Genomic DNA, 24254 nt, shown 5'->3' with positions numbered 1-24254 from the left:
TTATAGAAAATGCGTTTTTCTAAGGTACATAAACTTTTCGGATTGATTGTATAGCCAATACATCCTTAAGCGACGCAATCACAGATATCATTCTTGTCTTGACGCCTTTCAAATTCGTCCAAGCTTTCGACTAACCGCGTAAATAAGCGTGATGCAACGATAATTACGTGATACGCGGACACAAAGTCGCCGTTGGTGCTTTCTGGGATCAAATCAAGTTGGTGACCGTTGTCCTGGTTAAATTTTCGGTTCAGATCCCTCATGACTCACGAAACCTCGGCACGTTACGAAAATCCTAACTGTTAGATCCGCTCCCGTATTCTCACGGGAATATATAATTGTAACTATCATGACGCGATATTTTATCGTTCCGACCTTCGACCTCGATTATAGCGAGTTGTACAAAGTCTCGTGATTGCCATAATTCTACGGAGGTTTCCCTTCGTTTATTACTACGATTAATTCTATTTCTAATGCTGATAGACGTTTTTCTAATGGAACGAGAAACAAATCACGTGACGGAACACATGAGTAAATTTGTAATAACATAAACAGAACGATTTGTATTTATCGCGAAGAGAACTTTGAAATGCTAGTTCGACAAATATTGATTGGTCAGTCACTTTTAAATAATTTTAAATAAGGAAAAAGCAGATTAAGAAACAAACCATGCTTAGTTCCTCCGAGATGGAAACGCTCTGTCTTGAAGCCTAATATCGACTGATCCACTGAAATCGTAGTTAGCCTCAGTTGACTCGGTTCATAGATAACCCCTAGATTGATAAAACTGGAATTTCTACATAACAAATTGATTAGATGACAAATTTTCTTTGTCTCCTTTCTCAATATTCATCTGCAGGCTATTATTTGGGACGAAGATAAGTCGAATCATTATTTCATAACTTAAATGGCCTCCAGCGATAAGCTGTTTCTGTGACGGTCATCAAGCATGCTTTATTTTAAACCGTCACGTGTGAGATCTGGTTGAACTCGACTGCATTTACTGACACGTTACTATCGACAGATCTTTTATGCAAACTTACTTCAGTTTACAAACATACATATCCACTAACGGGGCAAAGTCTTGTTATCAAATCTTGTAACAACTTCGCGAATCTCTTCCATTTCGTACGACGAAGCTTTCTTATAAAATTCGTGCAATAAATAAATAATTCAAACGACGTCATCCTGTGAAAAATATGCTTAGAACCGTGTATTGAAAAATACTTGTAGAGAGAACTGAATTTTCAGCATACCTATTTCTTGCCCCAGAGAAACTATAAGGAACGACTGAAAAGAACACTTTTTTACAACGATCAGCTTTGAGGCAAAGTAGAAAAGGTGAAACCGGCACGTTCTCCGGCTTGTACTTTTGCTTATGCAAGCTTAACCAAGGCCGTCTGTAAGCACACGCAGATCAGATATTCAAGAAAAAGACACGATTCGAGCTTGAAGAAAGCTTCATCAGTTCTTATAAATTCAGATTCGTACGCTCGCTTTGCCAGCGAAAATCTCGTCAATTCTTTATCAACGGAACGAGCGAAACAGAGATTTCTCCGTTCTCCCCTCGACGGAAAAACCCAGTTATTATTATAACGTTTACCGACCGTAAGAGCGGCGTTACGTCTCTATTACTAGACTGCAGAGTTTTGTGATGTCGATTTAAAAAATAGAATTGTAAATCGAAAGGAGTATAAAGGATGGTTGATTTGTAAACCCGCGAGGTTCCCAAGTTCTCTTGTCTCGAAACCGAAGTTTGACGCGTGTTACCGAGTTCCGCGAACCATTAGCGCTTACTCGCGGTCGGAACTAGGGAACTCGGAATACCTCGCGTCGTCATTAATAAAAGGAGACCAGAAGCTTTAACGAAAGTACTTTATTGCACTCACAGAAGATAAGTGTCACGTGATAAGTTACAAAAATTCTCAACTCTATTATGTACAAAGGTGTGCTCCGATAGAAAAATACAATTTTACAAGTTCAAGTGCCACCACGGCTGCACTCGACGATTCTCCGCCTCTCTCGAAGCAATTCTAAAAATTTTGCTCTCGGGCTGCCGGGGTATCTGAGTTTTTCAAGTAGCTGCGCGGTTTCGACGCTCGAATGATCTTTCGAACACGAGCATTTGCAGCCATTGATTTTTCGTTGATCATCCGTTTCCTGCAAATGATGGCTTGCTTGTCCGGTTCTCTTTGGTGAAACGACGTAGCCAGTAGTTCTTTTATCGATTGCTTCAGAATCGAAATTACGTATGTAATCATCGAGAGTCGAATCTGACCACGGCGAGGAAGGATTCGCTCTGCTTAGGGGTAAGAAATCGTCTTCCAACGTGGATTCAAAGTCGTCCAGGGTCTTCCCAAAGGACAGATTTCCTGTTACTTCATAAGTTTCAAACTCTTGATCATCGCCAGAAGTCTCTAAGTTAATACTCCCTGTAATATCTCCATCAAACAGTTCCTTGACGTAATTACGTTTCTCACGAAATTTCGATCCACCGTCCGATAAATTCGATCGAGGATTGGAATTTCGTTGGCAGATGGAATTGGCGACGTTCATCAACTGAGTAAAGATCTTCTTCTCCAAATCATCGTCCTCCTTCTGCTTCGCAAATTCCGTCCGATCGAACGATTCGAAATCATTCGAGATTGGCACGCGAGGATCCATGCTAGGACTCGCTAGACCCAGTCTAGCGCCAGCAGATTCGCAGTCGATGCCGTACTTTTCTTTAAGCAGTTCGTTATGCCTGTCGACCCTTCGAATGCAGTCCTCCAGCCTCTGAATACCTTTCAGACATCTCTCGTACGACTCCGTCGAAGTCACGAAATCATCGTCCACTTCTGGATGGTTAGTCACTTCCTTGGAATTCACCTTTCGACTCGCGTATTCCAGGTAATCGCGATTCCAGCTTCTTCGTCGCGCCCTCCGATTGCCACGTGCGCGACTCGACGACGTAACGTACCTTCAACAAAAAATATTTCATTAAATGGATGATGAAAAGAAATGATACAAGTGTTTAATGTAACTGGTATCATAATTCATAAGACTATATCATTTCCTTGTGAAACAAATTTGGCAAACAGATCGATACAAAATCGAAACCAATAGTCTCTCGTCTAGGCTTGGACTAAAGCAAACTTTCGAATGACCCTCGACCCCTGAAAATGTCAAGAACGTTTCCCTTACACGATTGTTCCTTACCTATCGCTCTTCCTTCCGTTCACGTACTCACTGATGGAGTTCAGATTTCGCATGAAGGTCACAGCCTCGCTCAGATACTCCTCGAAGACGTCTGTTCTTATTTCGTCGTCGTCCTCCTCCGAGCTCCACTCGTCTTCCAACTCTTCCATTGAGAACTTCACCTTCTTGCGATTATCTGTGCTCGCCTCAATTGACTCTATAGAATCTCTGATTCTTTCGGAGCTACATTGTGGCTCTTCTCTTGAATCTTCTGACGCCAGACCGGTTCTGTCTTCGTTTTGAGAATCATCTGTCTCATCATTGGAAGATTGAACAGGTTCTGCCAATTTCTTTCTTCTCTTTTTGATGATCGATTTCAGAATTGGTTTCGAATCACGTTTCGAGTTACTAAGATTCTCTGATATATTAGAAAATGACACTTTTTTCTTATCAGAACTCTTTGCGTGATTTGAACTGGTATCAAGTGTATCATCGATTTCTGCAGACTTGTAAGAAGCCTCGAGTTTTTGTACACCCAGAATCAAAGATTTGTAATCGTGTATCTGAGTACAGTCCTCTGTAGGTTTCTTTTTTGGAAATTCTATTTGCACATCCTCGAAATCGCAGTTAACAGACTCATCGTTCTCCGAAGATTTTGGACAATCCTTTTTGGTATGCGCCACTACGTCGGGTGGACAGAAATTATCGCGTTTGTCCATCATCTGCTTCATCTTCGGGATCACCGATTCGTTATCAACGTTATATTCATTGTAATCCAGACTGTCATCCGAAAAGGCATGATCATGATCCATGCTAGCAGACGGTATGTCCGTTTCATCGTCTTTTAAATCGGAATCCTCTTGGAACGTGTTCGTGAATCCATGCAGATTTCCTGTGACTCCAAGCGAGAGTCCTGAGTCTCCTGAATTTTCATTGATTTCTAGTTCCCTGAACGACGGGACGATTTGTTCATAATTAATAGGATTAATTTTGGTTGAAAATGAAACAGGGACCTGCCAATTCCTCAAAGGATCTTGGTAAACGACTGAGCTGGGTCGCAGACCGCGTTTTCGATTGATAAACGTCTCCGTAATTAATCCGTCCCTGATAAATCCTTCATCCTGGTATCCTTCCGAAGTCTCCTTCGCCTGGCACACGTACGACGTCCCCAGGGAATTCCTAAAAGTAATGGAATTCCTGGCCCTGGACCTCTCGACCCGCGAATTCTTGATCGCATTGTTAGGATCCTGAAAGATGTTCTCTATCCTGAAGACCTTACTATCGGTTTGACTCTGTATAGATTCCGTTGGACGACAAGCCTCCTCCCACTCCGTTTGAATTTTTTCATCTTTAATCAATGGCTTCATCTTTTGCTGCGCATCATCGTTATCCACTGTAATCCTAGACTCCAACGTATTCGAGCTCTCAATAGTGATACTGATGGTGTCTGGCAATCGTATAGAAATCACACTCTTCTCAGGATTGCCCGTTTCGTTTTGCTGAACGCAGCACTGCCTGGTGCATCCTTTATTCTCGGATCGCATCTCCGATACGGTTCTCCGATCAAAGGCTTCCGGTCGCGGCGGCGTCTGAACAGCAAAACTTCGACACGAAGAGAACATGCTCGTATTCGTCGAACTTTCCGCATATAATACTCTTCTATCAGCCTCGTGGAGATCCGACACCTCGGTGCTGCTTAAGTTACTCTCCGCATAATTCTGAGCGTCGTCCGATAAAATCCCAGAATCATTCCGCGGCGAATGGATCTCGTAATCAAACTCCTCGAGGTCGTTCGCCAAGCTAGCCGCGTCTTTGCACCTGACGATGTTCGTCTTCGGTTTATCAGTCAGAGTAGAGATTTCCTTCATTCTCAACACCGGCGTCCTTTTATTCGAGTACTCGCAAAACTCATGATGATCCGTCAGCACTCCCACGTCTTGCAAAATTACTTCGGGCGTTTCCGTTAAGGACGCGGTGTCCTTCATCCGAACGGTGAAACATTCGGTCTGAGTGTCCACGCAGACTCTCCTTCGTTTGCCCAGCATTTTCCTCGAGATCTCCTGCAGCTTCATTCTAGTAACAGACTTGATGTCGGCGGTGGACTCTGGCGGGGAACGCATCTCGGAGGGGTCCTCCGAGTGCTTCCGGCTTGCGTACAACCTTTCCGTCACAGCGGCCACGATTTCCGCTCGTTTCGCTCTCTGAATAGGCGTGTGATTCTTTAACGACGACTCTCCCTCCAGAGAGCTCTTCCTGCGCAACAGTTTGTCGCGGGCCAAGCTCGAAATAAGGATCTGTTCGTCCTTCGAGCTGCTAGAACTACTATCTTTACTGGTCTTTCTCTTGAGAGTCTCTAAACTAGGCTTCCTCGCATGACTCTTTGACTTCGAGCCTTGATCCTTTAAACTCTTGTCAGAATCGTTGCTGCCTTTCCTCTGCAGCTGATCTATGCCCCAGCTTCTGTTCGAGATCTGATCGTCGATCTCTCGGATGTTGTTCAGCTTTTTTACACGATCAGGAATTGTGCAACGCTTCTCTAAGTTCGTATGCGATCTCTCTAAAGGGAACAGAGGCTCTCTCTTCTTTTGGATCGTCTCCACCGAACCGAACTTCTTCGAAGTGTGCAGATTCGATAACAGAGAAACTGGTAACACATCCACCGAGTCCTGCTTGCGAAATTTTGGCTTCGCCCTTGACCTCGTGTAGATCTCGGCTTCGGACGTGTGGCACGAATTCACCGAGTCATCAGGTTCGATGCTGTCCTGTTTCTCAGATCCCTCAAAAGCTTCGTTGACCCTTTCGATGAATTCAATCGGTTCCTCGTTAACCTCGTCCGAGCAGATTTCCTCGATCTGCGCGCTAGACTCCTGGAGATCGTCGTCCGGTTTTATTAAAACGGCGACTAACGTTGGGATATCGACGAACACGGATTCATGGATTTCATTGATTTCGTCCTCTTCTTCGTTCAGCTCAGTCACTTTGGCTCTACTGTAACTGAAACGTTCGCCAGCTACGAATTCCAAGGAACCGAATTTCTTTATCGTGTCGACCTCGCGCGCGGTTCCGCTGTCACTGGAATTCGATCTTCGCAACGGGACAACGCTTCGTTCTTTTTCTATCTTCGGCACCGATTCTGTCTTCTGGGTTTCATTGTTAGACTCCGGATCTTGTTCTATTGATTGTCTAGATGCCACTTCTGACAGTTGATTCGATCCAGTGGGTTGATTCTGACAGCAGCACAGCAGCGCCTTGTCCGATATATTCTGTGAACAAGAATCTTTCCTATCCATTCTGCCATATGTATCTCCTCGTCATCGAGAATAAGCATTTTACTTCGCATAAAAATCCGCAGTCCGAATATCATCACTTGAACGCCGAGGCTAATTAATGACCGATTACGTAACGATGGACAGTGTAAAATGTACACGCAGCATGGAAATACGGATCACTCGTTAAGCTTGTACACCTGCGAACTGTATTTTATCAGCAATCGTTGTGGCATCGCGAGCCACTGGGAAGGATCGCGCAGGCTCCTATCAAATAAACGATTCATGCATTTCATTTGCGTAATGACGATACGAGTTTACGTTAGCTTCGGACTCGGATAATAAACTCGTCCGATTTATCCCGGTCTGCTCCATTTGGAAACCAGACCCATGCAGGATTTCCCACATCCAAAATCGATTCCCGGTTATAAATGAAATGATTTCCCGCGTCTTTGGTAATTGCGAATTTATTTTTCTCTTCGCTCCTTTCATACCGATGTTCGCACGGGCAACACCGATTGTTTCTAAACGCAGTGTACGATTTTTAAAGCGATAGCGGCGTGCAGATTTTTATACGTTCGAGTTCGAGAGAATAGAGTTTGTACAGAACATGTAGATTGTAGATCTTGACAAGTATTTTAGGATTCCTAATAGAACTTGCCTTCTCGAGTAGCAACGACTTGAGCCTGTCCACCTCGGCTCTTAACTCACGGACGATCCTCGCTACAGGATCCTCGTTAACCACTGGTCGATTGACCACGCTCTGCGCTCTTTGAGCGAAGCGCAGTGTGTGCGCGGTCTCGTTGTAACTTCCGCTCGCTGGCGAAATTGCTGCAAACGAAACACGCAAATGCAATCGGGATTCAATTGAAATAAGTGATAGCAAACATCTACAGTCGCGTCTCTTGCGTTTCCCTTCTGTAACGACGTATTTGTCCCTCGACTCAAAACGAAATTGAATCTTTTGATAAAATCGACAAATCCTATTTATTTTATATCGACCGTTCTAATGAATTTAATTTATGACATTTTTGTATTTTGATATGAGGATTATAAATCTGATTTAAAATTGTTTATAATCCTTATACCTGTGGCGATCTAAAAACGAGCCCAGCACCGGAATAGTTTGATCTTTTAATAGGATACTGGAAGAGGAACGTACTCGCGGTCAATCATTAACGCGGACACTGAATATTAAACACACCCCACCCTTGTACTCGGGTGCTGGTCGATAATAAGCCCGAATGCTATTAGCAATTCAATTGGACGTCGATGATCATCGATTTGGAATATTTCGCCCCGATTAATTATACGCGATCGCGGCCACAGCTGCGAATATTTGCCGACTCTTTCGTTTCACGCGGCAGCGTTAATTACCCGATCGTTTTTCTACGCTAATACGCATTAGACGCGTTAGATGGTTCCCGTTCACCTGGAAACTGCAATCGTCGGTACCTACACCTCCGTTCATAAATTTTAAGACACTTTCACGTATTTATTGCTCATCGATAAGTCCGATATTAAATCATACGATTAATTGTAACTAGTTTTAGTGAAACACACAGAAGTTATGAACGGGGGTTGTGTGTAACAAAGAGTTTGAGGGTTGTTGGTCGCCTCTGGTAACGAAATCAGGGCAGAACGAAATCGGTCGGGCACAAACGACGGATCAGTCTTTTTCGAATTCAAACGTCAGGCCACTTGTCACGTGGATAAAAAAAAAAATCTCTCTGTCGAGAGATCGGAAATTGCGTAACGAAAACATTTTTCAATTGAATGGGACCGAGTCTCGGCGCTGTTCGACGGGTTAAAAAGCTGACCTGTGTGTCAGTCAATACTTGCGGTGCTTTTCATTCGATCAATAAGCCCCGTTTGCTGCTACAAATATAATATAAATAAATCTGTTTCCCTTTATACGTTTCATAATTCGTTCTGCCCTGATAAGTGATAATCTCTCTCTCTCACTGTATTTCCTCTACGTGCCACGTGTAACTACGTTTCAACTTCTACAAGATTTACACTCTCGACCTATTTACGAGAGTTACTACCAAAACTTGGTTCATTCAGTGAACCAAGGGTACCGATTCGTTGCCACGGTCTCGAAAAATATTAACCAAAACTGATCGAAACTACTGACAGTGCTCCAAGATCATAATATAAATCGTTGGAAAAAGCGTATCCGGATTTAAAATAATTTTCAATACAATTGAAATTGATTTTCATATTTTAATACATTAATAAATCAGGGCTCGTATTATTTGATTATCTGGAACGGAAACGGAAATTATCATACTACATAAAATGAACATATTAAAACACCTTTTACAATTGTAATGCCCGATGTTTATTACTGTTAAACATGTTGGAAAAATTCATGCGTTAAAACGTGATTTCATACACTATGTTGCTTCATGAATTCCTGTTGATACGATCAACAATTTTAATCCGGATATTCCTTTATAACAAACCCGTGTATGGCCAATGAAAAAAGTCTGTATGCAAATTTTAGTCAGACACGTTGCGTTGATAAAGACTTTTTCAATTGACTTTTTAACTATCTACGAGACATCTACGCGTTAAGAATCAGCGTTTCACCCCCTTTCGGGGTGAAAGGGGGTGAAACGTTTTTTCAAGTGCTCGCGACTTGGAGAAGCTTTAAAGGATTTCGTATTTACCGATTCCCGTCGCAACGCTTTCGCGCCGGTTATCGAATTTTAATTTCCGCGCCTTAGCTCGCCTGGAAAAGCATTTAAACCAATTACCATCCGGGGAGCAGAGCGAGTTCGACGGCGGCGCCGGGTATATTCGCGGAGAGATAATTTCATGAATCAGAGGCTCGCGATAATAATTCTCCCTCCGGCAATTAACTGGAATTTATGGAAAGCTGGAGTTAAGTGGCGCGAGGGAAGGAATGGAAAAGCGGCGGCCAATTTTTTTTCCTCGCGTCCCGGAAGCCGAGTCGTCTTTCCTAAATTAATTATCGCGATCTCCTGGTGGGAGAAGTGAAACAGGAATCGAGTAACTGCATTTCGAATGGGGGCTACTTCGAAGGAAGCGAATCTGGAACGGACGTGTAAACGGATTAGCGAGGGATCGTAGCGAAAAGAAAGCTCGGACGTGTAAATCATCGTTTAAGTGGATACACGCTGGATGCTGCTAAAAATAAATGCGACGAAGACGAAGGAGAGGAAGACGGGAAGAGAAGATCAAAGAGAAGAGAGACACTTACTGGCGAGCATAATGGTAGTGGCATTTCCGCCAAGTGCGTCCTTCAACAGCCAAGTAAGCGAAGAATCTCTATAAGGGATGAACCTCCTCCCTGGACCACTTCCGGTCGAGCCCCTCTCCGCGAGAGCCGATATCACGTTCCCTAGAGCTACTAGACTCTTGTTTATATTCGCGCCCTCCTGTGAACACGCGTCACCCACGATTTTTCATTCTCCTCGACTACACTGGATTTATCGTCCTTCGAAGAGCCAAATGAATATGAAACTTTCCTTTACTGTTATTATCATATGAATTAAATATCGAGATGACCCGCTGCATCGATCTTTACCTAACGGAATGAAACAGCGAAATAAACGAATCCGTGCTACTTAAATTGGCACGGGCCAACAGGAAGCTCCTCAATTTCTATCTTGAAAGGGTCTATCGATCCGTAGTCCAAGACATTATTTTTGGAAAAGTGACTCACTTTCAGTCGATGAACGCCGCTGCACGTGGCCGCGCTCTCGCTGCCCGCCAGATCGACCAGTCGCAATTTGCTACCGCCCCGTCCCGAGTTCTTCTTCGAGGCGCCGACGGCCTGCGTCTCCGTCGCGACGGCTATCGTCAATAAAGCGTGGCTACGACTGCTGCTTGGATTTTGCAACGTCGACGCGGTCTTACGAGCCTTGGTTCCCTCTTCGACGTAGGACATCAACGTCCCCAGCGTGCGGACCACGTGCTGGGTTAAACCTGGCTCAAAAAAATGTTTAGAACGTTCCTCTCGTCCGTTTACATCTTCGCCAATTGAATTGGAAAATAGTAGTCAGGTTTATCTATAAGAATAGCAATGCATTCAGATAGAGCATGGGAAATTCTGGAGGAGCCAATTACAGGGGAAGGTTCGATTGCCGGTACCTTGAACGTAAGGGCCGAGTCGAGGATGCTCGCGAACCCTTAATCCACTGGCACTCGAGGACGACTTCAAAAGATCCCTCACCCTCTCGTTGTATATCTCCAGGTAACTGAAACAGAATTCACCATTACCCTCGTCCCATCGTGTTTGATTGATCGTTCATTTCGCTACTTAATGGATTCCCCGCTCTACATTCAAACGATTCCGCTCATCGAGAGAACTATAGCCGAGGTATTCATGATACGTTAATTAAGAAAACTGTATAGAATCCAGGATACGTTTCGAGAGGAAAGACTGTATCCGGCGTATCGATTTTTTAGTACTTATTCCGCGTCGGGCAGTATTAAATATTGCGCGGCAAATCTGTTGTCCCGAAATGAAGATTGGAAACCAATAAATATCTCGTATCGAGTATTATTCATGTGTATTCAACAAGTACCAGTAAACGGTGTAATCGCAAAGTGACCCAGGCGACACACGCCGAATATCAAAGAGATAAACGCTTGCATACAACGCGGCCGATAATACGAGTCGGTGGTACACGTGAATATTCAACGCGACGCGATTCCGCTTGATGCCCGTAGGAGGTAGAGTACAATTTATCGGTTGCTGGTCCCGAGGCATACTTTTCTCATCGGGCCGCAAGCTCTCGGATCCTCTTAAACTCTTAACGTCATTATCTGCTACGCCGTGCTCGTGAAACGTCCGCACGTGCGACCGTAAATCCGCTTAACAACGATCAGAGTTTCCGAAACACTTTCCGCGCCCCCTTTATCTGTATCGGACTATCAGTAGAGCAACGCGTGTCTCTCGTACTTATTCCATAAGCTCGATACTCGTCCCTTTAATCGTAATCACGATTCATTTGAACGGTACGCGGTCCAGTTCGAGTTGTCCGCTTTAAATCTCGCCGCGCGGATTTTGAATACTGCATTGCAACTATCAGAATTAATTAGTACACGGGAAATTCGTACGAAGCTCGGGAACAACCGCGTCTCTAATGAAACCGTAGAGGCATCAAAAACAGAGTTTCAGAGCGTGTACGCGAATTAATCAAAGCGTAGGGTGTGCAAAAATCAGAGACCGCGGTGAAAAATTGAAACTGTTACGAATTCCCATGAGAAACGTGGGTCCAAAGCGAGCTTTCGACGTCACGTATTTCAGTCGACCACGGAACCGAACTCAAAGTAAATAGGGTCGCCCGGCTTCCGGTTATTGCAAGTATTCAGGAATGCTTCGGTCGCGGTGAATAATTCCCGTGCACGTACCGACGAATATAAGCTTCCGGAAATAAGAAAATCGAACTCCCGCCGGATTCACCTAACCGTTTTCCTTGACCCCGAACACTGCGCCGCGATTTATTTGCATTTACGATCGCTAAATTCGCAGGGAAAATTGGCCCGACCCTTAAAGGCAGCTTTGTAAACTCTTTTCGTTGCGGACGAGTCCCGTGCGAAAAAGCTATTTAAAGTTTCGCCGAGATAACTCTGAACGTCTCTGTCGGTTGGACGCTAACCTGTGATCTGTTGCACTTTGTTCTCCACCTGAAGCATTTATCTGCTAAAATATTTTAGCGACGACGTGTTTACCGGCAATTTCTTAGCTGATAAATTTTACTGGAGTAACATTTAGTTCAGTTTTTGTGGTACGATAAGTCGAAACGGATTCTGATTTAGAATTAGAATGGCTCAGTGTCAAATCTAAGAATACTAAATTTGTTCTCCTGATCGAATGAAGTTAAACTTAAAGACTGTTTCGAGTAGTACAAGAAACGAGTTCTTATAATTTTACAAGAGCCGAGTGATCGGCGTTAATTAACAAAATTCAAAGTAAAAATTAGAGAATCATTAAAGGGTGCAAAGTTGTCGAGTGGGTCTCGTTTTCACCGGTGCAGAGTGCAGGGAAAACGAAAGCTGGCTCTCGTGTTTGCCGGATATTACGGCGAACGTGTCGAAATAAGAATCGATCCACCGACTCGCCTAGCGAAAGGAATAGACAATTTTTTCTGACTCGTCTCTCGGTATTTAATGTTCATTTGAAAATTCGTACACATTATAAGGGGGGATCGTCTTCCGTTTTTCAACCTTCATTCGTTTAATCGAATTGAATGGTCGGGCGAAGATACTGTAATCACGTGAAGCTTAACGAGTCGACGACCCACACCACAGAAAGACTCGAAGTCGATCGGAGGAGACACCGCACGCGGCGTTCACGCGATTCCGTGTAAAACGTTTACGACGCAGTTAGGCCAATATCGATCCTCGATTACTGGGTCAACGGGAGCCGTGATCGCGCATCGAATTGTTGCAATTTCCGATTGAGAATTGCCCCCAATAGGACGTTGTTCCTACGAGCGTTCGGTGCGAGCGTTACACACACACACACACAATCGAAATTCTCGATAATAAATAAATAAAAATCCGTGGTTGGTCGCGTATAAAATATCAACTAGAGCCAGAAATCTGTGGAATTGAAATCGAATTGAATTTGCTATCGGATCGTAATGACCGGGGGTCGAGAAGGGAATTAAAGGTTTCGTTGGCAGTGGCAAAGCGATATTGGTGAAAGGCAGAGAGAGGCGAGAGACAAAGGGGGAAAGGTTCTATCGATCAATCAGCCATAAGTAATGCGGAGCTTTTGATCGGTTACCGTTTCATTGCGGAACGGGAAGAGCGGCACGGCATGCTATCGCGTACGAATTCGGCGACTTAATCACGTTAAACGCCGATGCCTAATGACGATGATTCCTGATCAATTGCCGACCAACGAATCATTCGGCCAGGGCACACAACGCCGAAACATTTCGACCCTGACCATACCAAGGACTCAATAAAATAGTTACTGCGTAAATTGATTGCACGCGCTTCTTATAATTGCTTTAAATCATGCAAACAGTATTTCCATTCTTTCACTTTATACCGCAATATCAATCAAGTAGATATTCGTAAGCAGAAATTATAATATTCCGACGGTCGACAGGATCAATTGAATTATACAAATTCTATTAGAATGTAAAAATTATTTAAATAAGGGGACGAAGATTGCGTATTTATTTTAAAAAATATGGTGAACGGCGTCAGAAATACGATGATTTCGCAGTAAACTCGTGGAATTCGGCCGCGAATTAACGGGGAAAGTGTGACAATTTTCGCGCGACATTAGCCCGTATCGCGTTTATTGCCGGTACGTGTCAATTGTAACCGGGTTGGGTCGTAAATTAAATTATGCTCGGGACACCGGGAGAGAGAGATGCGCGCGTTTATTGACGATCGTACGATTCGCTAACAGGTATAATTAATTGCACAACAAAACCTGAATATCGATCCCCGCGCACGTCGTCGGACCGCGTGTCTTCCAGCCGCGCGTTTAGCGTTTAGCAGATAAAGAGGGACGGGTTAATTAGTTCCTCCTTGCTCGCTTATTTCCGCAGCTGATAAATGAATCGAGTGTTTCGCGCACCCCTTTTCGCGGTAACTGCCAGAAGGCCAAAGCCCACCATTACCGCGAACTTTCCTCTTCTTTCAACGGCTAATAAACCGCGTAACTATTCCTAATAAAACGAGTTCCCTTCGTCGGTGCTAACGAAACTAGAATTAAGGATTCAAGCGTAGAAATATATTATATAAAACCACGTAGAAAAATGTTCGTTTTTAGTAAAAGAAGTTATTCGATTTCCACTGGAACATCGATTATTGTAAACAAATTCGTTTCTTTGCACGTCCATCGGGTGGTGAGAAAATTCTCTCTGCTAATTCTATTTGCTCTGGTTTTCCTTCTGTGCCATCGACGTTTGCTTTCCCTTCCCGTTCCTATGCTTGCGGTACGTTTTAATTTTACGGTCCTCCTCCCAAGCAACAATTCCTTTCCCACATCTTTTTCGATTGTCTTTTATTTCGCGCGCCGGTTCGGGGAACAATCATCGAATCCTTGCCGCTGTTGGTGTGTCTACTTTATTAGATGTATCGAGAAAAAACGGATGTATTTTTGAATTTGTATAGAAACGACAGATTCCACGACCATGTTAATCTTCAATTGCACAGTTCTTTGTTGCCTCGTTCTGTGTTACGGCGTCCAGAAACTTCGCCAGTATCACCGTTATCGTTGCTTCTTACGGCGGCCACCAGCGACAATTCAAGAGACTCCTCTTTCCTTGTGTTTTGAGAATTAAGAAAGCAGTAAATTCGCAATCGTAAAAAGCGGAAACGGGCCATGATTCAAGAGCCGGTTAAGTCAAAGAGAGCTCTCGTTCCCGCGGGAACCGTCTCGGTTGCGTGCTTAAAAGCTGCGACATTCTGTCCTGTTATCAAACGACGCGACGAGCAGCGAGATTGGCTGTAATCGCATTAGAGGGACTTGGGCTTTAATGGACAGTCCGACTTCGAAGGGCACTTTGCAAAAAAGATCTCCAAGGGACTGAGAATCAGTACTACAAATTCGATTATGAATATTAATTAGCTAATTACGTCAGAGTATCCTCAGCTCGAATCGTTACTTAATCTTGTAACCCGAGCGCTTGATCTTGTATTCTTCGTCATGTAACATGTTAAGAATTAAGCTCGTCAAGACGGAAAAGTGATGATGACATAATAATTTATTATTTCTTAAGGTCGCCAGAAGCTAATCCTATTTTATCGTCCTCTCTTCAATCTTGAAACTCTTTTGGTACTAAGTTATGCATTGGTACAGTGCATAAAGAATAAAAGCGTAGCGGCTGTAACCGTAAATTCGCGTATCGTAAAGCTCCCTAAAAACGGTCGATCAGTCGAAAATTTTCAGGAGAAACAGTGTTTACGATCCATTCCATTAGCAGGAATTATTAACGCGTAACGCAACCTAGCTTTCAGATACGTTTTAATTTAAGGGATGCAGGGTAAAATATTTTTCGTGCGCCGCCATTAACGTTCTCATCGCGTCGCTTCGTAAGCACAACGAACGATCCAACAATGTCCGTGTCTGGCGTAAAAAAAAAAAATTCCCATCTAGCTGGCTTTTGTAGGAAAGGAACAGAGCGGCTTTGTCGTTCAAAGTCGAAACAACCTGTATTTTTGTCTAGCAACGAATTGGCCTGCCACTTTTTAATAACTGCCGGTGATCGTATAAACGCGGATTTATCGTATTCCAACGGGGATGAGGGGTGGTCCGTAAATCTGCCGTTTCTTTTTACCGAACCGGTCAATACGGAACAAAGGATGATTCACGGCTCCGGTTGCCGATGATGAACAACGTAAAGACACTCCGCGATGACAAAAACGTTGTTTCGACGAGCGCGCCGGATGGGAACTCGCCTTTTTAACTTCCGCTTCGAGAAATGTTCGCGGAATATTCATCCGATTCCGAGACGAAGCGATATTGTCATTGGAATCAAATTCCATCGTGCCATGATCAATCGTTATTTAATTTATTCCGTGTATGAGTCGTTAATCGAATATTGTGAGAAACACCCTGGAAGGAGCCTCGGTCTAGGATAGAATTTTAGCGAGGCTCCATCGAGGCCCGAAACTTTGTTCGTCGACCCATTTAACGATTTTCCGTCGGCGTAGTGACGAGCCAGCCCGAAAAGAGTAGCGCGGCTGACCGATACGTTTATTCAACGGTACATCGAGCGAACCTTCCCACGTTTCTCAATAGATGAGAGACAGAACCACGATTTTATTATCGACGACTCGAAAACTACGCGACACACTTATATTCCGCGATCGGTCCAATTGTTTCCCATGATATCCAGTGATATTTCGAGTAATTCGAAGAGGCAGATAGAACCAGGATTTACGGGTCGTGGGAACGCGTTTCCGAAATTTGATCGGGCGTCGCAGCTGCGTCCGCGGGGTCGAAAAAAAAATCGCGAGCAATGGGTCCGAACAATTTTTCCACGGCTCTCATCCCCGTTTCCGTTACACGCGCGTAATTTCGAAGTGGCGATAAAACTTGGCGCGGCGTTCTTCGATGGAACGGTCAAAAGAGAGAGAAGACAAAAAAATAGCGAAACAAAAATACACACGGGAACGCGGGCGGGAATCGATATTTCGCGCGAACGGTAAATACAATTTTTACGAGTGCGGCAAAGCTGCGCGGCGGCGGGTCCGCTCCTCCTCACGCTTTTATTTTTACACCGGGCTCAAGGCAATCCGGCGAACGTTTAATATGGGAATAAAAACCGGTGTTTACGAAGAAGAGTGTGAGTCGAGGAGCCGTGCAAATTTTTGCACGCCGCTCTCCTTTAAATAAACCCGGTTACGTTATAATAAAAACCAGATGTGTGAAACAAAGCTACTGGAGTAATATTGAACATAAAAGTTGTATTATCAGTCGATTAAATATATAAATTGTATTCGGTTACGGGGGACGGGTGAGAACGTGCAGAAGGGGTGCTAAGTTCTTACCAAAGATAGAGCGTTTGCGTCCGACTAGGATTGCGAGTCACGGGGCACTGAGCTTGCAAGACACATCGAGGCCAACAGCTAGCAAGCCTCGCGACTCCTAAAGCTCGACTAACCGCCCCCTTCCGCCCCATATCGGCGCCACCCCCGTTCCTAACCACGCGTCGACATCCGTTATTTTCCCGATTTCGATTAACGCTTCTACATAATGCTTTTATAAAAGATTCCATGACAATCCATTCTCGAATCAACCTGAAATCTTCATACCTCTATGGCAATCAAACTTTAGACACAAGAATTCATAAGGTAATAGGCTTACTCGTGTACTTCGTTCGTGTTATTAATAATAATTGCTATCGAGATAAATTGCTGACGAAACAATCGAGTTGGGAGAAGGTAAGGTCAAAAGAGACTAGGCGAATCAATTGCACGGTGGAAGCTATTACCTCCGGAACAGATTCTATTAAGAGTTTCCCAAGAGCTAGAGAAGTTACCTTTGCTGTTCGGAAGTAAACGGTTCCTACAAGATAAAGTCCCGGGCTAATGTTATTTTAAATCAACGATATTTCTTCCAAATCTTGGCGATAACCATTTTTAATTAACACTCGAACAAACAAAGGACAGGGCATTATCAACTTTTCATCGGTGGAACAAAACTGTTTCGCAAATGGCTTCCGAAGCCCTTGTAATCGCTACAAGAATGCGAACAGAATTTCTAACAAAACGATTACCGTCCACCGTCAGGGACGGCGGGATCTAGATCGATGATCGACGAAAATTGACCTAATGGCCAGACCTTGACCGGAACGTCTCGATCGACTTCACTAAAAGACGCGTGGCAACCTTCCCACGCTTATCAATCACGCGTTATCGCCTTTGCATTCTCCATCCAACGTTTCAACAGAATTTACGGAGAGATACAAGAAATGATATTAAATTTTACAAACATTTGCCTTGTAATAAAATGTAACATAAACCTTGTTAAAAAATTTTTCCTTCACCAATACGAAGAAAAATGACGTAGTTTAAATTGAAAAATTCTCTGTTGAATAAACAAGATGCGACGCTTGAAATGTTAATAAGAAGTAATAAAATTCAGTGTTTTCCTTGAAAACAACGTCGGAAATAAAGCGTGGGTGGACATCCTTACCTCACGGAAACGCGATAGCTCTCGTTCTGCTGTTCGATCCTGGCGAACAAACCCTCGCAGAGACGCGGCGTGAGACCGGGATCCTCCTGGAACAAAAACGAAACCTCGTTAGCCATTCCGCGTTTCTGAAAAACGAGTAGACCAAGTCGGCCGGAAAAATTACGTATCGTTAACTATCGGTCATCGAAATGTCCCAGGGCGATCCGGGTCCCCATAATTGAAACCGGTACGTGTTCGACGTATAACCGCAACACGTGCTGCGCTTTCAAAAAAAAAAAAAAAAAACCCCTGCCCGGTTCGTTGTCCCCCGTTACGAAGCCACGGGGCAATTTAATTAAGCGCCACCGCGGCCGGAAAAAAACAGTTTCAATTTGCCGAGAAACCGGAAAAAGAACGCCGCCCATTTTGCGCGTCAATTAAACCGAGCCGGGCCTCCGACCGGAGCCCATCCCGAATTGTGCCCAAGAAATCAGGGATAAAATTCTCAGAACCTCGTTTAACGCATTTCCCATTGGTTTCTTAATCAAGAACGTTCGTAGTATAAAGATTGCAAAAATCTGCGAATACCTTGGTGCCCATCATGGTATACGTTTTCCCAGAAGCACTCTGTCCATAAGCCACCAGGCAGGCATTGTATCCAGAGAAGACGGCGTCCAGGACTGGTTCTCCCAAAGTCTGATAAATCTTGGCCTGGTCTGCGAAATTCTCCGCCTGCGGTTTGGACGAGTCGAAGCAGTAATCGAAACCATATTTCCGCGTGCGTTCGCGGCTGTCCCCAGCCTTGCTCGACGAGACTTTCAGGTTTGTCAACGAGATCTCGTTCGAGTTCGTGCGGACGACCACCTCCGACCCCGTTAGATTCGACTCTCTGCGAAGAGAAAACCTGGCCAGTGATTAAAAGTGCCGATAAAACTGTAAAAATTCGTTTGCCAGGTGTCGTCCCTTTTCAAAGAAAATTCCATTTTTCCATAAAGGCTATTTCTATACAGCGCGCTCACGCTTACTCTCTCTTTGAATAGTTTTTACTCGATCCCCAGCACAGAGTCGAATACGGCGGTAATATAAAATTAAAAACGCTTTAGAAAGCTATGAAATTATTCGACATGTTCCAATGCGCCATTAGCGCGCACAGAAGAAACGTTATAATTCTTTATACCATCAGTTTTAATTAAACTGATTCTATCGATATTCGTGCCATGATCTACGTGCTCAAACGCAATTGATTCTTCAATTGACTGATTGAGAAACGCAATCGATCTGATTCATGGATCTGGCTTCGCATTCCGTGGCGTGACGAGAGACAGGTAAAAGCTTACACGTTGCCACTCAGTCGCGTGTGACACATACGAACGGATGTGTAGAAGAAGTTGAAGGTGCTTTAACCCCGGTCCTCGCGTGATCCTATCATGGCCCTGTTCGCCCCCTAATCGCAACGATTCCGTGCCACGTATCCAGCTTTTTGCGAAATTAATACTCGCCGGGTCTTTTGAACAGCGAAATCGGTGCAATTCCATAAAAGTTTCTACATGGATAACTCAGAGCGAAGACTAATAAGTAAAACAAATTGACAAGGAATAAAATGACGATTGTACACAGCATCGATCCGGACGCTGTGCGACCAATTCCATTTAACGTTTCCTATTTCGCGCAAACGCGTCTATCAACCCCATCGATCATCGATTCCCAGGAAACCAACGACAGAGATCCAACCGGCGATCCGTCCGCTCGTGGATGGTCTCCCGATCTGACAAACCGGCCTAGGACAATACTTCATTCACGAATGTACCGTCCACATCCCTCAGAGATATTCTAACATATGTTCCCATCCATTTTGCGAAATCTCACAATATCGATTATTAATAATAAATAAATTGATATTTTACTTAGCATACAAATCCANCGAAAATTTTTTTTTGTTGTTTATTATTAGCAATGTTCTTCCGACGTCTGATTTCTTTTTAAAAAATGCGTTTCTAAAGTGCATAAACTTTTCGGATTGACTGTATAGCCAATACATCCTTAATCGAGATACGTAGAGCTTCCTAATTATCGAAGAGAATAACGAGTTCGTTTTAGGAAAATAGTTATTCCAAATTTAATGGCTCTAATTTCATCGCCGACTGCTCATTACGCTCTCCCGAGCAATTGTTAGTTTGTCTTACTTTCCAACGTCCCGGTCCCATCCTTCTAAGTATAGAAACGAGTTCATAAGTGTCTGCTCAAAGGCGCACCGCGCCGCGCCGCACCCCTATAAATCTGCCTTCAGATCTCTGTCCTCGTTCGTTTCACCGGCTCGAAAATAATTATCTTCCGACTGTACGCGCGTGTTTGCCCGAGTCGATTACCGGTCCTCGTAAAACGGTGGAAAAATGAAGTTGTGGTGAACAACGAGAAAGCCTTGACCTTAAGCAAAATGGGTAAAGAGAACGAGGTTTTCTTTGCTTTTATGTTCTCTGAAATGTAGCTTGAAATTCGCGACAACTCTTGCATGGTTTTATTCAATCGATCACGATAAATCCATGGATCTTCTAATGATTTCGTCTATTTGAAAATATTATTTATGTAATTAATTGATGATCGTTTGTAAAACTCACCTGGCAGAAATCGGTCTTATTCGAACTGCCACCTTGATGTTGGCCATATTGCCATCACGCGGACAATATCAGCTAACTCCCATCGCACTTCCTGTTTCCGTTGCTTAGAAATGTTTAAAAGACGATTCGCGTTGCATTTCGGCGAACACTCGACGGAGTAAGAACTAAGAGAACTGTGCGTGCACTGGCCGGGTGCACGTGTTGTACTGTTGCGATGAAAATACCCTCGAGTCGCTTCCCAAGACCATTCGCCGATGGCTTACCCCACCCAGACTGAGAGAAGTCGACGGAACTCGTTACATTTTGCCTAAAACTGAACTGCGAACGCTGTCCTCCTTCCAACTAAAGAATTCTTATCCTTTGCCTAGAATTATTTATCCGATTAGCTCGATCGCAATCGTATTGTTTGATCGGATAATTGAAATTATGGACTGTGTAAGCAGTGATCTCCGTGTGTATTACTCGAGATAATTAAGGAACACTGGTTGCATGGTTTGGTAAATGGAGCATGCCTCGAGATGCTTAGGCTTATAATAAGCTAGGAGTTTGGTAAACAGGTCTGTGTAAATATACAGATCTGATCTCTGGCCTTGTAAGAAATACCTCTCCAACACAGGGAGTGATAGCGTGCTAACAAAATTAAAAGATCATTCGCTGGACCTATTACCCAATTTATTGTAAAACCTTCCACCGTATCATCAAGCATCGAGAATACCTTCGGACCATACTTTGGTTTACACGGATATTTATAGGCTAGTGGAACGACTAATGTATTCTTTGTGGTTTGAGTCATCGGGGAACCGTAAAGCGTTGTCCAAGCTCGTTTTCATCGGTAAGGCTGTTAGTCGTCGTTAGTCGCTGTGAGCACCGTAAAGTACGAGAACGATGTGCTCAAAACCTGTGCAAAACGCAGACGAGACTCCGTTATAAATAACGCTGATAACGATGAGCCGCGGGGAATCTGTTTAAAGAACTATTTCTACTTACCGACGAGAAACTTTGCAGAGACATGCTGTAAAATTTCGCCGCTGTTATCTTGCTAGGACTCCTCGAGCGCAACATCATGATCTGAAGACTCTTGGCAAAACGGCTGCCGATCCATCCACTCGCATAAGCAGAGTCACCCACAGCCTCGCTCTACATAAATACGATTTAATAATCATTTTCACGAATCGTGTTCGTTTTTATTACATCGGGATTTAATGAAGACCTCGTCGATCAATCCGTCCCCGCTGAAGCTGAACATGAATAACTCGAGGATGGCGGAGTTCAAGAAGGTCGAATATTTCAGCAGACGTCCTTTGTCCTTCATCATCTACAAAGATTGTTCTTTTATTATAGAGAGCTTGTAAGCGTGAGCGAGAACGCACCGAAGTAATTTGAAATCCTGCGAAGCAGATCAGACCCGTGCTAATAATGAATTGCCCCAAAGCCAGGACATTTATGATCCTCTCCAATGCATCTGCGTACCTACAGCAAATTTATTCCATCGTAGAGCTATGGAAACATTTAGTAATAGCATGATTTATTTGAAAAATCGAATTTCTTTCAATATAATTGAAATTAGAATAGAATTAATAAAATTGAATGAAAGTGAAAAATCAGAACTACTCTATGGCTCGTTGATGTCGAATCACGTAATCTCGCAAGACGGAAGTAGATTCAGGATCATCGCCGGTCAGATTCTCTAGCCTCTTCCTCAGAACTGCAAATTTTCCCGAGCCGTGCATTATCACGATCAGATTAAAGCTAGTTGCACCCGCGATCATGCTACCCCCGAAACCACCCGCGGTCACGTTAAATAAATAAAGGCATTCGAAAACGGGCGACACGGTTTGGTTGATGAAGAAGTAGCCGCGGAACGGGAGCACCTTTTCGCTGGCACCCAACACGTAGATCTATAAAATAGATATTTAGTTCAATTTACGCTTCCTATTTATTCAGTATGTACGTACTTCCAAAGCGGGAACAGTCATGAACATAATTATAGTTATAGCAACGGTGCTGATGAAGTATTTTGCTAGACGAAAAGCGAACATCGTCTTCTCAGCAAGAATTGCTCGATCCTCGACCGTAGACGAGAGCCAGTCATCTTTCATCGTGTTTACTACATAGAGCATGTCCTTTTGATGAAGCGAGTAGACCGTCATACGAACCACGCAAAGGCAAAAAGCTGTACAAATTAAAGCGCACTCGGTTGCCTCGTCCAAATCATCGAGTAAGTGAATCACGTCCGCCGTCACCGCAATCGACATCACCACTACCTAACGACAATTCCCTTGATCAAAGCCGGTCGTTATATTTGAAAATCACGAAATCGTTCGAACTCCGGTTTCATTTTTTAATTCACTGATTAAAAAAAGAGGCACTTACTAAAAAAAACATACAGAACAAGTGGAACTTTCTGAACATAATTCTTCTCGAGCTGCTGTTCTCTGGCAAGGGCCAAATAGAAATTATGTGACCAGTTATCATAATCGGTTTAATCAACTTATCGTAATCCTCTTCGTGAAACGCTTCAATCTTCGTATTCATCATTCTTAAACGTAATTGAAAATAAACTTATCACTTCTAATTTTCACTTTATGAAACGGATATTTCTGGAATACCTCGTGGTTCTAACATGAATCCTTCAGTCAAGCGATGTGAACGAGGAACCCGTAAAAAAATGCTGCTGCGAGCGACCGGGGGGGGCGATTGGTAGTGCAGGTAACAATTGTCCTTCGTGAGCGGTAGATCGTTCACGCTAGTACTTTGTACAACTACGTATCGCGTGCAACTTTGCCAATTCTTCTCGTCGTGAATAGATAAATAATGCAGGGAAATAACTGTAATGTAGGGAAATAACTGTTCTTTATTCAAGAATACAGTTCTATCGAAAGAACTACCTACAGTTTTAGCTTTCTTTTTCTTCTCGGTGATGCAGAAATTACGGTATTTGTGAAGATTTCGTATCGGTATAGTTTCGAAACAACTACTTGGATTGATTCTACGAATGTTCTATGCAAGAACTTATTTAGTAGAAATCTATTTCCTGTTTCATGTTAGGATATACCATGAAGGACGGTCTCTCCCGTTCTTTCCTGATCTTTCCCGTTAAGATATCGTAATAAAACTTGAGAAACATTTATATAAATCCTTCCTGAACGCGTTTCTTACATTTCGATCAATTCCGAGCAGTAGAGTAATTATCCTTTGACAAATTCACGTTAATAAATAAAAAATAAATCTATACCAGTTTGTATCGATTTCGAACGATGTTAAGCGCACACTTTAGTTCCGTATTTTGTCACGGAGGCAGCATCTAATGGACATGAGATTGAAAAGCGAAATTTTGAAAAATGCAAATATCAAGATTTGTAATGTGCCAATTGTGATAAAATTTTAGAGGCATGTTCAACAAGGATTTATCTGAATATCTCCCGAATTTCATTAAAATATCTCAATGGGAGAGCAAAGAAAAACCTGATACCATTTTAGATGTGTAACTAATTTTCCCGTTGTAGATAACGTCGGCTTTGATATTAAAATGATAACATGCAAGTACTATAAGATGGTTTAGGTATACTT

At 43.5% G+C, this 24254-nt stretch overlaps 3 protein-coding genes across 8 annotated transcripts in view; all 3 read right to left on the bottom strand.

Annotated features, from left to right (window-relative positions):
* Srr (Serine racemase) overlaps positions 1–756 on the bottom strand; it is a 5809-nt gene extending 5053 nt beyond the window's left edge. Inside the window, exon 1 of one of the 3 annotated variants that reach the window (XM_026815280.1) lies at positions 669–756. In XM_026815280.1, the coding sequence (XP_026671081.1) occupies positions 669–671 (3 nt within the window). In that variant the 5' untranslated portion in view covers positions 672–756. Of the gene's footprint in view, positions 1–167; positions 336–668 lie in introns of those variants that run through there. The other 2 variants (XM_026815281.1, XM_018028057.2) reach the window with 2 other exon arrangements.
* A 1105-nt stretch (positions 757–1861) lies between these two features.
* LOC108627032 (centromere-associated protein E) lies at positions 1862–21261 on the bottom strand. 3 transcript variants are annotated; one of them, XM_026815274.1, is made up of 9 exons: positions 20685–21261; positions 18658–18973; positions 18091–18176; positions 10566–10672; positions 10138–10400; positions 9673–9850; positions 7105–7274; positions 3199–6440; positions 1862–2959 (listed from the first exon to the last, which is right to left on the bottom strand). In XM_026815274.1, exons 1-9 carry the CDS (start codon positions 20729–20731, stop codon positions 1981–1983), a joined length of 5388 nt encoding a protein of 1795 aa, XP_026671075.1. In that variant the 5' UTR covers positions 20732–21261; the 3' UTR covers positions 1862–1980. The 3 variants fall into 3 exon arrangements, with proteins under 3 accessions (XP_026671075.1, XP_026671076.1, XP_026671077.1); XM_026815275.1 differs by having other exon boundaries at positions 18658–18958; XM_026815276.1 differs by lacking the exons at positions 18091–18176; positions 18658–18973; positions 20685–21261 and adding an exon at positions 16944–17089.
* Positions 21262–21338: 77 nt separating this feature from the next.
* LOC108626998 (odorant receptor 13a) lies at positions 21339–23334 on the bottom strand. Of its 2 annotated transcripts, XM_026815282.1 has the most exons (8): positions 23294–23334; positions 23058–23223; positions 22640–22948; positions 22296–22582; positions 22055–22154; positions 21895–21999; positions 21672–21821; positions 21339–21582 (listed from the first exon to the last, which is right to left on the bottom strand). In XM_026815282.1, the coding sequence occupies exons 2-8, from the start codon at positions 23220–23222 to the stop codon at positions 21526–21528; spliced, it is 1173 nt and encodes a 390-aa protein (XP_026671083.1). In that variant the 5' UTR covers position 23223; positions 23294–23334; the 3' UTR covers positions 21339–21525. The 2 variants fall into 2 exon arrangements, with proteins under 2 accessions (XP_026671083.1, XP_017883486.1); XM_018027997.2 differs by lacking the exon at positions 23294–23334 and having other exon boundaries at positions 23058–23285.
* Between the last annotated feature and the right edge of the window lie 920 nt (positions 23335–24254).

This window comes from Ceratina calcarata, unplaced genomic scaffold, assembly GCF_001652005.2.
Source record: "Ceratina calcarata isolate Rehan_Ccalc_2016 unplaced genomic scaffold, ASM165200v1 scaffold436.2, whole genome shotgun sequence".
In the NCBI taxonomy this organism is placed as follows: domain Eukaryota; kingdom Metazoa; phylum Arthropoda; class Insecta; order Hymenoptera; family Apidae; genus Ceratina; species Ceratina calcarata.
The sequence above is the reverse complement of the archived record's forward strand: the minus strand, read 5'-3'. Positions and strand labels throughout refer to the sequence as shown.

Coding starts and splice junctions, on each gene's coding strand:
- LOC108627032 (XM_026815274.1), bottom strand. CDS start 20,731: ATGGCCAACATCAAGGTGGCAGTTCGAATAAGACCGATTTCTGCCAG. Junction 18,177..18,657: donor ATACCATGATGGGCACCAAG/GTATTCGCAGAT, acceptor TTTTTGTTCCAG/GAGGATCCCGGTCTCACGCC. Junction 7,275..9,672: donor CACTACCATTATGCTCGCCA/GTAAGTGTCTCT, acceptor TTTCGTTTGCAG/CAATTTCGCCAGCGAGCGGA.
- LOC108626998 (XM_026815282.1), bottom strand. CDS start 23,222: ATGATGAATACGAAGATTGAAGCGTTTCACGAAGAGGATTACGATAAG. Junction 22,949..23,057: donor TGTTCTGTATGTTTTTTTTA/GTAAGTGCCTCT, acceptor AATTGTCGTTAG/GTAGTGGTGATGTCGATTGC. Junction 22,155..22,295: donor CGACATCAACGAGCCATAGA/GTAGTTCTGATT, acceptor AATTTGCTGTAG/GTACGCAGATGCATTGGAGA.